General features: G+C 44.6%; 1 protein-coding gene across 3 annotated transcripts in view; it reads right to left on the minus strand.

The window, feature by feature from the left end:
- Positions 1 to 12,208, minus strand: part of MOGAT2 (monoacylglycerol O-acyltransferase 2) — a 189,335-nt gene that overhangs the window by 67,797 nt on the left and 109,330 nt on the right. For all 3 annotated transcript variants that reach the window (XM_077451440.1, XM_077451439.1, XM_077451441.1), the window contains exon 3: positions 5,293 to 5,497. In XM_077451440.1, the coding sequence (XP_077307566.1) occupies positions 5,293 to 5,497 (205 nt within the window). The remainder of the gene's footprint in view (positions 1 to 5,292; positions 5,498 to 12,208) is intronic.

Genomic DNA, 12,208 nt, shown 5'->3' on the forward strand with positions numbered 1-12,208 from the left:
CAACCCCAATCCCCAACGATTCAGCAGTGGAAGAGAGCCATCAACCAGACTGTACCATACAAAAAAATAATTTACTCTAACCGAGGATGCCCACTGAAATTTCACAAAATTTGGGATAGGTGGCTGGAGAGCTCCCACAGCTGTGTGTGATGGGGCGTCGGAAGTGTGAGGAGGGGGTGGGTTACCACCTCTTTGATGTGACCCTCTGGGGGCTTTATAGTGTTTACATGTATACTGCGTATGGATATTGTACCGTGTACACTGTGGCTTCTCTTATACTGTGTCAGACATAGACTATGTTCTCCTTCCTGATATTTGGTGCCTGTAGCACCAGTTTTTGACTGTGTATTGTTATGTTCACTCTTTGTTTGAATAAACTTTGGCTTGGTTAAAAAAAACAAAAAAAAGAAATTCTGTAATTTAGGAAATGTGAAGATTCAGAAATTAGAAAATCCGAAAAAAATAACGAAAATCCAAAAATTCAAAAGAACGGAAAGATCGAAAATCGGAATATTCAAAAACCTGGAAATTTGAAAATCGAAGTAATAACCAATGATAACTATTACTAATTTTTATTAAATTATAGGTATTGGAATTTCCTTTCAAATTTGGCTGTTAGTGAACGTAACAAATATGAGTTTATCTGAAGTTACGAATTATCCGGAATAACGAATGCCGCATGTAAACAAATGGAATGGAATGAATAAATCATAATAAAACCTTTTTATTATTATTATTTATTATTATTAATTTGTTATGTTCCTTTTGTTTAGATGCAACATTTGTTATTTTGTATATTTTATAACTTTGGATAAATTTGTATTGCGTATCGTAATTCGGCTGTTAGTGAACGTTTCCAATACCTAGAATTTATTATTTAGTAAACGTAACAAATACGAATTTATCCGAAGTTACGAATTACCTGAAATAATGAATGTTGCATCTAAACTAATGCAATGTAATAAATTAATAATAATAAATAATAATAATAAAAAAAAAATGTATTATTAATTTGTTATGTTCCATTGGTTTAGATGCGACATTCGTTATTTTAGATAATTTATAACTTCGGATAAATTTGTATTCGTTACTTTCACTAGCAGACAAACGTGAAAGGAAATTCTAATACCTATAATTTAATAATTATTAACTAATTAGTTTTTTTTTTCTAATTTCTTTCTTATTTTTGGATTTACGAATTTCCAAATTTGGATTTTCGAATTTTATATTTTTTTCAAAATAACAAATTTCAATCATAACGAATGAAACTCGAAAAACGAAAACAAATAAAAAAAAAATGAATGAATCAAAAACGAACATGTTTTTTGCCAGTGCACATGTCTAGCAGTGGACTTGAACTTGGTTGGAGTTGAGCAAATATCCGTTTAACTAATTTTTCAGAAAATTCGGAAATTCGGGAATTTGAAGACAATCCGAAAATAAGAACGAAAATCCTGAAAATTCAAAGAAGCAAAAATCCAAAAACCCGGAAATTTGAAAATCGGAAGTAATAACTGATAATAACTGATAATAACTATTAAATTAGAGGTATTGGAATTTCCTTTCAAATTCGGCTGTTAGTGAACATAATGAATATGAATTTATCAGAAGTTAAACAAATGAAACGGAACGAAAAAATAATAATAAAAACTTTATATTATTATTTATTATTAATTCATTCGTTCCTTTTGTTTAGAGGCAACATTCGATATTTTGGATAATTTGTAACTTCCGATAAATTCGTATTGTGTATCGTAATTTGGCTGTTAGTGAACGTAACAAATTTATCCGAAGTTACGAATTACCTGAAATAACGAATGCCGCATGTAAATAAACAAATTAATAATAATAAAACATTTTTATTATTAATAATTATTAATTTGTTACGTTCTATTCGTTTAGATGCGACATTGGTTATTTCAGATAATTCGTAATGTCGGTATTTGTTACGTTCATCAACAGCCAAACTTGAAAGGAAATTCCAATAAATATAATTTAATAGTTATTAATAAACTAGTTAGTTAGAAAATTTGAAAATCCATAATAACTTTCTTATTTTCGGATTTTCGAATTCCCAAATTCTGATTTTCAAATGTTCAATTTTTTTTAACCACTTCAATACAGGGCACTTTCGCCCCCTTCCTTCCCAGCCCAATTTTCAGCTTTCATCGCTCTAGCGCTTCAGTGACAATTGCGCGGTCATGCTACACTGTACCCAAATGAAATTTTGTTTGCACAAATAGAGCTTTATTTTGGTGGTATTTATTCACGACTCCATTTTTCATTTTTTGCGATATAAGCGCAAAAAAAAAGCGGAAATTTGGAAAAAAAACAATATTTTATTTTTTCTATTTTAAAAGAAATCCAATAAAATCAAATTTTGTCATAAATTTAAGCCAAAATTTATTCTGCTACATGTTTTTGGTAAAAAAAAATTCCGTTAAGTGTATAATAATTGGTTTGTGTGATCACGGACATATGTACGCAAATGATCATGTACATATGTGTGCAGGTGATCACGTACATATGTGTGCAGATAATCATTGGGACATGTGATTTTAGTGGGACATATGTGGGGGACATGTTTTTATTATTAGGGACAGGTGTTTTTATTATTTGGGGACATGTATGTTTTGGGGACATGTGTGTTTATACTGTGTAATGTGTTGTGTGTTTACACTAGACTGGTGATCAGTGAGTAAAAAGCTGTAAAAAACAGCCCATACTCACTGATCATCAGCCGGCTGCAGCGATCTGCTCTCCTCTCCTCAGCGATGACTTCTGTGTGAGGAGAGGAGAGCCGATTGCCTAGCAACCGGCTGTTTGTTTACATCACATGACGGCCGTGATTGGACACGGCCGTCATGTGATCAGGAGGGCCAATCACAGAGCCCTCCTGCCGATCTGAGATGCGCCGTGTCTGGGTGACACGAGCACATCGGGATCGTGCCGCTGCGCGGGCACGCGCGCGCGATCCTGCTCCTTCTGAAGGACGTTCCTGAACGTCCTATCAGAAGTAGACGGCTCCCACCCGGCCGTATATGTGCATTGGCCGGGTGGGAAGTGGTTAAATAACACATTTTGATCATAACGAATGACCCAAAAAATGAAAAAATAAAATAAAAAAAATGAATGAAACTAAAACGAACACATTTTTTGGCAGTGCACATGTCTAGCAGTGGACTGGAATTTGGTTGGAGTTATGCAAATATCAATATGCCTAGATGGGTGCAGGGGCGGATCCAGGGGGGGGCAACGGGTCAATTGCCCCCTCCGAGAATACCGCCAGCTAATGACAGCACGGCCGGTTCCGCGGGTCCAATCGCGGCCGGTTCCGCGGGTACCCGCGGGCCGGTTCCGTGGGTCCAATCGCGGCCGGTTCCGCGGGTACCCGCGGCCGGTTCCGCGGGTCCAATCGCGGCCGGTTCCGCGGGTCCAATCGCGGCCGGTTCCGAGGGTACCCGCGGCCGGTTCCGCGGGTCCAATCGCGGTCGGTTCCGCGGGTACCCGCGCGGCCGGTTCCGCGGGTACCCACGCTGAGTGGACGGGTGAGGGGGGGGCAGCTGGGCGGCTTAGGAGGGCTGCTGGCCAATCAGGAAGCCAGCAGGCAGGGGAGCAGGGAGATGACATCATCTCTCACTGCCCTGCATCCCTCCAGTTCCACCCTCACTGTGTAGGAAGCTGTGTGCAGCAGAGAGATTGCATCATCTCTCTGCTGCCTATCTTCACTCTGGGACCCAACAAAAGACCACCAGTAGGTGACAATCTGCAGTGTGTGGCAGGCTACGTGGTAAGTGGCAATCCGCAATGTGTGGCAGACTACGTGGCAAGTGGCAATCCACAATGTGTGGCAGACTACGTGGCAAGTGACAATCCGCAATGTGTGGCAGGTGACGTGGCAAGTGACAATCCGCAATGTGTGGCAGACTACGTGGCAAGTGGCAATCCGCAATGTGTGGCAGGTGACGTGGCAAGTGACAATCCGCAATGTGTGGCAGGCTACGTGGCAAGTGGCAATCCGCAATGTGTGGCAGGTGACGTGGCAAGTGACAATCCGCAATGTGTGGCAGGCTACGTGGCAAGTGGCAATTTGCAATGTGTGGCAGGCAACGTGGCAAGTGACAATCCGCAATGTGTGGCAGGTGACGTGGCAAGTGACAATCCGCAATGTGTGGCAGACTACGTGGCAAGTGGCAATCCACAATGTGTGGCAGGTGACGTGGCAAGTGACAATCCGCAATGTGTGGCAGGCTACGTGGCAAGTGGCAATCCGCAATGTGTGGCAGGCTACGTGGCAATCCGCATCTGATGGCAGGCGACGTGGCAAGTGACAATCCGCAATGTGTGGCAGGTGACGTGGCAAGTCACAATCCGCAATGTGTGGCAGGTGACGTGGCAAGTGGCAATCTGCAATGTGTGGCAGGCTACGTGGCAAGTGACAATCCGCAATGTGTGGCAGGTGACGTGGCAAGTAACAATCCGCATTTGGTGACAAGTGACAATCCACATTTGGTGGCAGGCGACATGGCAAGTGACATCCTCAGGGCTCCCACTGATTCTGCAATATGGTGAGTTGAACCATTTCATTTTATATTACAATGTATTAATAGAAATAATGCGCTTCAATCATCCTGACACCATAACAACCATGGTGCCGTAATGATTGAAGCGCCAATACCAGCCATTTCCCATATAAATTGCCCCCCAAAAAACATATTTTATAGCAGTGCCCCTCCCGAGATTAGACTCTGGATCCGCCCCTGGATGGGTGGATGTTAGTCTGGGGGAGTGGGCGTTCCTAGGCAGGCTACATTTGCATGCAGACCACCCTAGGCAATACCCACCAATGATGCTGAGCCTCCATAGTTGAAAGAACTGTGATCCGAACTAGATGGTGCTGGATGTTCTCCTGCAAGCAAATGAATCGGGCTCTGTCTGACTGGCTGCAGCTTCTAATACACATTGTAAGAAGCTCACAGTGTGCAGTGAAACCAGAGTAAGCTATTTCAGTACAGTAGAGGAGCTTGTAAAACTTTTCAGGACTGAAGGAAAGTCTGGAATTCAGCCAATCTGCCAATGACCATCAAGAAGCTTTTATGTTTGCCAACATATGAACTCCCCTCATTGCAGTGCCTTTGTAGCCAGCCCTTGAGTTCTATGTGTGCAGTCCCATGCGATACAGCTGATTAACCAGAAGCCACGAGTCCTTACTCATTTTCTGTGGCATCTCAGCCCCATCTACCCCTCGTGTGCATGCACTGAACTCTGTTGACCTACTTAGATGGAACTTACCCCCGCTCATTATGTAGTCTCTAAAGAATGGTGCTCGGAACCAGAGCGGTAACATCAGCAGGTATGGTGTAATCCCAGGGAACAGCTCAGGGAACCCAGTGGCATTTGTACAGAAATTGGTGAAGCCTCCAGCCACCAGAACACCATGAGGGTGGAAACCTATCACATAGTTTTGGCGAGGGTCGAGATCTGCTGTCTTCACTAACTGCAAAACACAAAGATCAGGGTCACTAGTCTGCATAAAGACTCAGGAGAGGTCGGTACAAAACAATACCACTGCCAAGGATACTTATATTAGCAATTAGCATAAGGTTACCATCTGTCCCAATTTCTCAGGGACAGTCCCTGTTGCAAGGGGTCAATCCCCAGGCAATTGGCAATCTCTTATTTATCCCCAGGAGCTGACACCCTAAACATCACAGTGTTACTTACTCCTGACCACTAAATATTACTTACCCCCGACCCCTGAACTCAGTGCATTACTTACCCTTGACCCCTGAATTCTAATGTGTTACTTAATCCTGACCCCTGAATTCTTATGTGGTCCTTAATCCCGACCCCTTTTCTTTCTGTGGTACTGTGGTTCTGTAGTACTTCATCCTGACCCCTGATATTTCTGTTATACTTCATCCTGACCCCTGATCTTTTTGTGGTACTTCATCCTGACCCCTGATATTTACTTACAAAACGATTTTACCACAGAAAGATCAGGGGTCAGGATGAAGTACCACAGAAAGTTCAGGGGTCAGGAGTTAGTACCACAGAAAGCTCAGGGGCCAGGAGTTAGTACCACAGAAAGCTCAGGGGCCAGGAGTTAGTACCACAGAAAGCTCAGGGGTCAGGAGTTAGTTCCACAGAAAGCTCAGGGGTCAGGAGTTAGTACCACAGAAAGCTCAGGGGTCAGGAGTTAGTACCACAGAAAGCTCAGGGGTCAGGAGTAAGTACCACAGAAAGCTCAGGGGTCAGGAGTAAGTACCACAGAAAGATCAGGGCTCCGGAGTAAGTACCGCAGAAAGATCAGGGGTCAGGAGTTAGTACCACAGTAACAACAGGGGTCAGGAGTTAGTACCACAGAAACATCAGGGGTCAGGATGAAGTACCACAGAAAGATTAGGGGTCAGGATGAAGTACCACAGAAAGATCAGGGGTCAGGATGAAGTACCACAGAAAGATCAGGTGTCAGGAGTTAATACCACAGAAAGCTCAGGGGCCAGGCGTAAGTACCACAGAAAGATCAGGGGTCAGGAGTTAATACCACAGAATGCTCAGGGGTCAGGCGTAAGTACCACAGAAACATCAGGGGTCAGGATGAAGTACCACAGAAAGATCAGGGGTCAGAATGAAGTACCACAGAAGGATCAGGGGTCAGGGTGAAGTATCACAGAAAGATCAGGGATCAGGATGAAGTACCACAGAAAGATCAGGGGTCAGAATGAAGTACCACAGAAGGATCAGGGGTCAGGATGAAGTACCACAGAAAGATCAGGGGTCAGGATGAAGTACCACAGAAAGATCAGGGGTCAGAAGTGTTACTTACTCTTGACCCATGAACTATGTGACCCCTAAATATTACTTACCTTCGACCCCTGAACTCGGTGCATTACTTAATTCTGACCCCTGAACTCTGTGTGTTACTTACCCTTGACTCCTGAATTCTTTAGGTGTTTCTTAATCCTGATCCCTGAACTCTGTTACTTACTCTTGACCCCTAATCTTGCTGTTACTTAATCCTGACCTTTCTGTGTTACTTAATCCTGACCCCTGAACTTTCTGTGTTACTTCCTTCTGACCCCTCCACTCTGGATTACTTAATCCAGACACCAGAAATTTTTGCGCTACTTAATCCTGATCCTTGCACCCCAAATTTCATTTTTAAACTGGTAACCTTAGACTAGCAAAAGTGTGCATATTCCAGAAATGGTAAATTGGCAAAGCTAAACCATTACAGCAAATTGCAGATTGGAACTGGTTCTAAAGGAGGTATGTGTCAGGGCTGGGCTCAGCCCTTCCTTCTCAGAGCTGGCCACTAAGCTGTTGGATAATTGCCAGCTCCTATCTCTCCACACTGACTCACCTGTTGATGATATCCTGCTCGTTAGTCCTGCCTACTTAAGCCATCCAGCCCAAAGGATCTCTGCCTTCGCCATGGTCAACATCACAGAGACCATCTCCTGCATTCCTGTTTAAAGACTTGCTTTGCTGACATCCCTTCTGGCTCCAGATCCTGCTTGATGTTCCACTACATTGATCCCTGACTTCTGGCTTGGCTGACTATCTGTTCCAGTTACTGAACTTTGTCTATATTTTGACTATGTTTGTTCTTTTTCCTTTTATTATTAAACAGGTGTGATTTAACTGTACTTCTGTCTTGATCTGATTTCATGGTTTCTGACAGAATGTCAATACACAAAGCAGTATTTTATACAGAACCTGGCTTTATTAGTTGACCACCTCTGTGAAGTTTACAGAGCACAGAGGCATTGCACTCTTTTTCTGGTCCCCTGCAGTCCTCGATGGCTGTCACAGCCCCAATCTCTGTTCTGCTCTCCTAGCTAGCTGTGCTGCAGTGAAGAACCTACAGCCATATACTGGAGGAGCTGGAGGCAGAACAGAGGTGAGCGCAATGCTTCTTGCAAGCTGCTCAGAACACTGTCTACTGTGCATGGCCCATATCACTGACAGGAAGACGGCTAGGAATCATTCAAACCATGTCTGCTAAACAATCATTTTCTATGTGCCCTGTTCACAGTTTTTTTCTGCATTTTTATGTAATGAACAAAAATACATGGCAACATACGCCTATCATAATAAAAGAAAGGAAAAGATGTTAGAATTTTGACCCTATTTGTGGTTTGTACAGAAGGAAAGGCACAGGTAAAAATGCAGTTCTACACATTAAAAACACATGTCAACATTCAGTGGGGTGGACAGGGTGGTGGGATGAACAGAGGGTTGGTGAGGTGGATAGGGGGTTGGTGTTCAAGTCAGGGGAGCAGTAGGGTGAATGGAGGGGGTTGGTGGGGGGAATGGAGGTTTGGTGAGGTGGATAGGGGGGTGGTGTTCAAGTCAGGGGAGCAGTGGGGTGAATGGGGGGTTGGTGGGATGAACGGGGGTTTGGTGAGATGGATAGGGGGTTGCTGTTCAAGTCAGGGGAGCAGTGGGTGAATGGGGGGGGGTTGGTGGGATGAACGGGGGTTTGTGAGATGGATAGGGGGTTGCTGTTCAAGTCAGGGGAGCAGTGGGGTGAATGGGGGGGTTGGTGGGGTGAATGAAGGTTTGGTGAGGTGAATAGGAGGGTGGTGTTCAAGTCAGGGGAGAAGTGGGTTGAATGGGGGGGGTGAACGGGGGTTTGGTGAGGGGGGGTAGGAAGGTGGTGTTTAAGTCAGGGGAGCAGTGGGGTGAATGTGGGGGGGTTGATGGGGTGAATGGAGGTTTGGTGAGGTGGATAGGGGGGTGGATTTCAAGTCAGGGTAGGGGTGGGTTGAATGGAGGTTTGGTGAGGTGGATAGGGGGGTGGTGTTCAAGTCAGGGGAGCAGGGGGGTGAATGGGGGGGTTGGTGGGGGGAACGGGGGTTTGGTTAATAGGGGGGTGGTGTTCAAGTCAGGGAAGCAGTGGGTGAATAGGGGGGTTGGTGGGGTGAACGGAGGTTTGGTGAGGTGGATAGGGGGGTGGATTTCAAGTCAGGGGAGGGGTGGGGTGAATGGAGGTTTGGTGAGGTGGATAGGGGGGTGGATTTCAAGTCAGGGGAGGGGTGGGGTGAATGGAGGTTTGGTGAGGTGGATAGGGGGGTGATTTTCAAGTCAGGGGAGCAGTGGGTGAATGGGGGGGGTTGGTGGGGTGAACGGGGGTTTGGTGAAGTGGATAAGGGGGTGGTGTTCAAGTCAGGGGAGCATTGGGGTGAATGGGGGGGTTGGTGGGGTGAACAGGGGTTTGGTGAGGTGGATAGGAGGGTGATGTTCAAGTCAGGGGAGCAGTGGGGTAAATGGGGGGGTTGGTGGGGTGAACGGGGGTTTGGTGAGGTGGATAGGAGGGTGGTTTTCAAGTTAGGGGAGAAGTGGGGTGAATGGGGGGTGGTGGTGGGGTTGACAGGGGGGCAGTAGGGTGAACAGGGATTTGGTGGGGTTAACGGGAGGGCAGTGGGGTGGACAGGGGGGCAGTGGGGTGGGCAGGGGGGGCAGTGGGGTGGGCAGGGGGGGCGTGGGGAGAACAGCAGGGCATTTTCTGTATGTTGTGGTATGAATAACCTCTTAGGATTAGATCCTCTATCAGATTTTTGTAAGCTTAGCAAAAATTAAAAACACCACACTACTGCTAAAAGGTCCAGATACAACTTTATTTCAATAGGAGTCAGGGGGACAATCTAAAAAGTATCCAATGTGCTTGGGAGAAGGGGGTGGTCCCCAAAAATGCCCCCTTCATCAAGGCTAGAAAAAAACAAAAGGACATCTCCATATCAGTACAATATCCCCTCCTCCATAGTTAAAAGAAAATACCCCAAAATACTGGACATATAAAAATGAATGTCAAATAACATTAGGTAGTCAGAGGCTCTAATGGGCTCTAAAAGTGTGGCCTTGGGGCGCAGAGCAATGCCCCCCGATCCCAGTTTTCGCTATTTTCACACAAAAAAAAAGGAAATCTTATCTTATCTTGTTTTCTTTTCTTGTTTTCTATATTTTCACACTAAAGTTCCTCCCCGCCAATCAGGAGGCAGGTCATGAGACCCGTTTCCCAATTGGCCAAAGCTTCAGGCGATCCTATTGAGGAACATACAGCGCAGGAAGCCGCGGGAGCAGCAAACACTGGAGGCGCTGTTCGCACCCCTGGAGAGGAGGAGAGGACCCCACAGCCCACCTGCCCTAGATTGTACCTGTCAGCCGGCCTCCCAGAGGGGGGGGTTCGTGTGTGTGGTGTTGGGGGGGCAGTGCTGTTAGTGCCGCCCGGAGAGAAGGGGGACTTGTTTGCCGCCCCCCCAAAAGAAAAACCCACCAGTCACCACTGGTCATTAGTACAGTGACAGTGCATCTATTTTGGCACTGATCACAGTATTAGTGTCACTGGTCCCCACAAAAGTGTCACTCAGTGTCTGATTTGTCTGTAGCAATGTCGCAGTCCTACCATTACCAGTAAAAAAAAAAATAATATTCCATAAATATATCCCAGAGTTTATAGATGCTATATATTGCACATACCAATCAATATACGCTTATTGAGATTATTTTTTTTTTTTTACCAAAAATATGTAGCAGAATACGTATTGACCTAAATTGATGAAGAAATTAGATTTCTTTTAAAGAAAAAATTTAATTGGATATGTTTTATAGCAGAAAGTAAAAGAAAACTTTTTTTTTTCAAAATGGTCTGTCTTTTTTGTTTATAGCGCAAAAAAGAAGAACAGCAGAGGTGATCAAATACCACCAAAAGAAAACGCTATTTGTGGGAAAAAATTTACCGTTTTATTTGGGTACAGCGTCGCACGGTCGCGCAATTGTCAAAGTAACAGTGCTGGATTGCATGAAAAAAAATGGCCTGGTCATGAAGGAGGGTAAATCTTCCGGAGCTGAAGTGGTTAAGAAGGGCCTTCCTGTTGCGCATTGAGCTGCGGTGATCTAGCCCCAGGTAAAACATAAATCTCAGTCATCCACCCCCAAGGATAAAAAAAAAAAAAAAGTATTTTGTGCGTCTCTACCATGTAAAATTCTATTACATCAAATTGTATTTTTGCTTATTAAGCTCTCAGTGTCCTCTGAGATTTCACCATGAACCTGAGCCCTCTGGAGTTCAAGTCCAGTTCTGTTTGGGCTTCCCATTCTAGTTAAACACAAACTAGGAAAACAAACAAGATTCTGGTTGATATCGCTCAATAGGTGACATATACAAAACAATGACGGAGCTTTGTTGGTTAATGATCACCAGGCCGAGCCTCCTCTACGAGTTCTGGATCCTGTAAGCTACTAAAAACAAACCGTATATAACCCCCACTAATCATTGCACTGCAACTACATTTTTTGTGATAAATGCTGAATAAATATAAAAATATATGCAGCTTAACATTTAAAAAAGTAGTTTTATGGGTAACTTGGCCCACGCAGTTTCAGGGTTACCAGAGGTATTCATAATATCTGTGTGTGTAAGCCCTTGTACACACGGTCGGACATTCCGACGGAAAATGTCCGATCGGACCGTGTTGTCGGATAATACGACAGTGTGTGGGCTCCATCGGACTTTTTCCGTCGGAATGTCCGACCAACAAAGTTTGAGAGCTGGATATAAATTTTTCCGACAACATGATCCGATCGGACTTTGTCCGATTGTTTGTAGAGAATTCCGATCGGACAAAGTGCCACGCATGCTCAGATCAAATGACAAGAACAAAGCTATTGGCTACTAGCCTGAACGTAGTCCCATCATAACGAATGAACGTCATCACGTTCTGAACGATCGGATTTTCTGACAACTTTGTCCGGCCGTGTGTATGCAACACCAGTTTTGGACAAAATCCTTTGGAAAAAATCAGACGGATTTTGTAGTCGGAATGTCCCACCGTGTGTACGGGGGCTTATAAGAAGTGAAGTCGTGGATTACCCTACTGATCGAGAAGAGCGGGAGTGACCCACTACTGTTCTGTCTTTGAGCCGAGTTGCGGAATCGGAGGAGATAACGTGTTATTTATTATTGGCCTTGGAGTTATTGCTTTGACCCATGTCCAGTCCAGGAACAGGAGGAGGAGCATTTATTGGACCAAAAATTGGTTGCTTTATTAATCGTGACCAATTATGTCATATGCCTTTGCTGTGGGAGCTCCAGGAGAATAATCTGGATTATTTTTGGAATTATCTTCAGATGACTAACCCCTGCTTTCACCAACTGTTGGCATTGTTGACCCCTATAGGAAGAAGCAGGACACATGCATGA

Source organism: Lithobates pipiens, unplaced genomic scaffold (genome assembly GCF_037356315.1).
Source record: "Lithobates pipiens isolate NorthernLeopardFrog02 unplaced genomic scaffold, aLitPip1_a1.2 Scaffold_23, whole genome shotgun sequence".
Classification (NCBI taxonomy): Eukaryota; Metazoa; Chordata; class Amphibia; order Anura; family Ranidae; genus Lithobates; species Lithobates pipiens.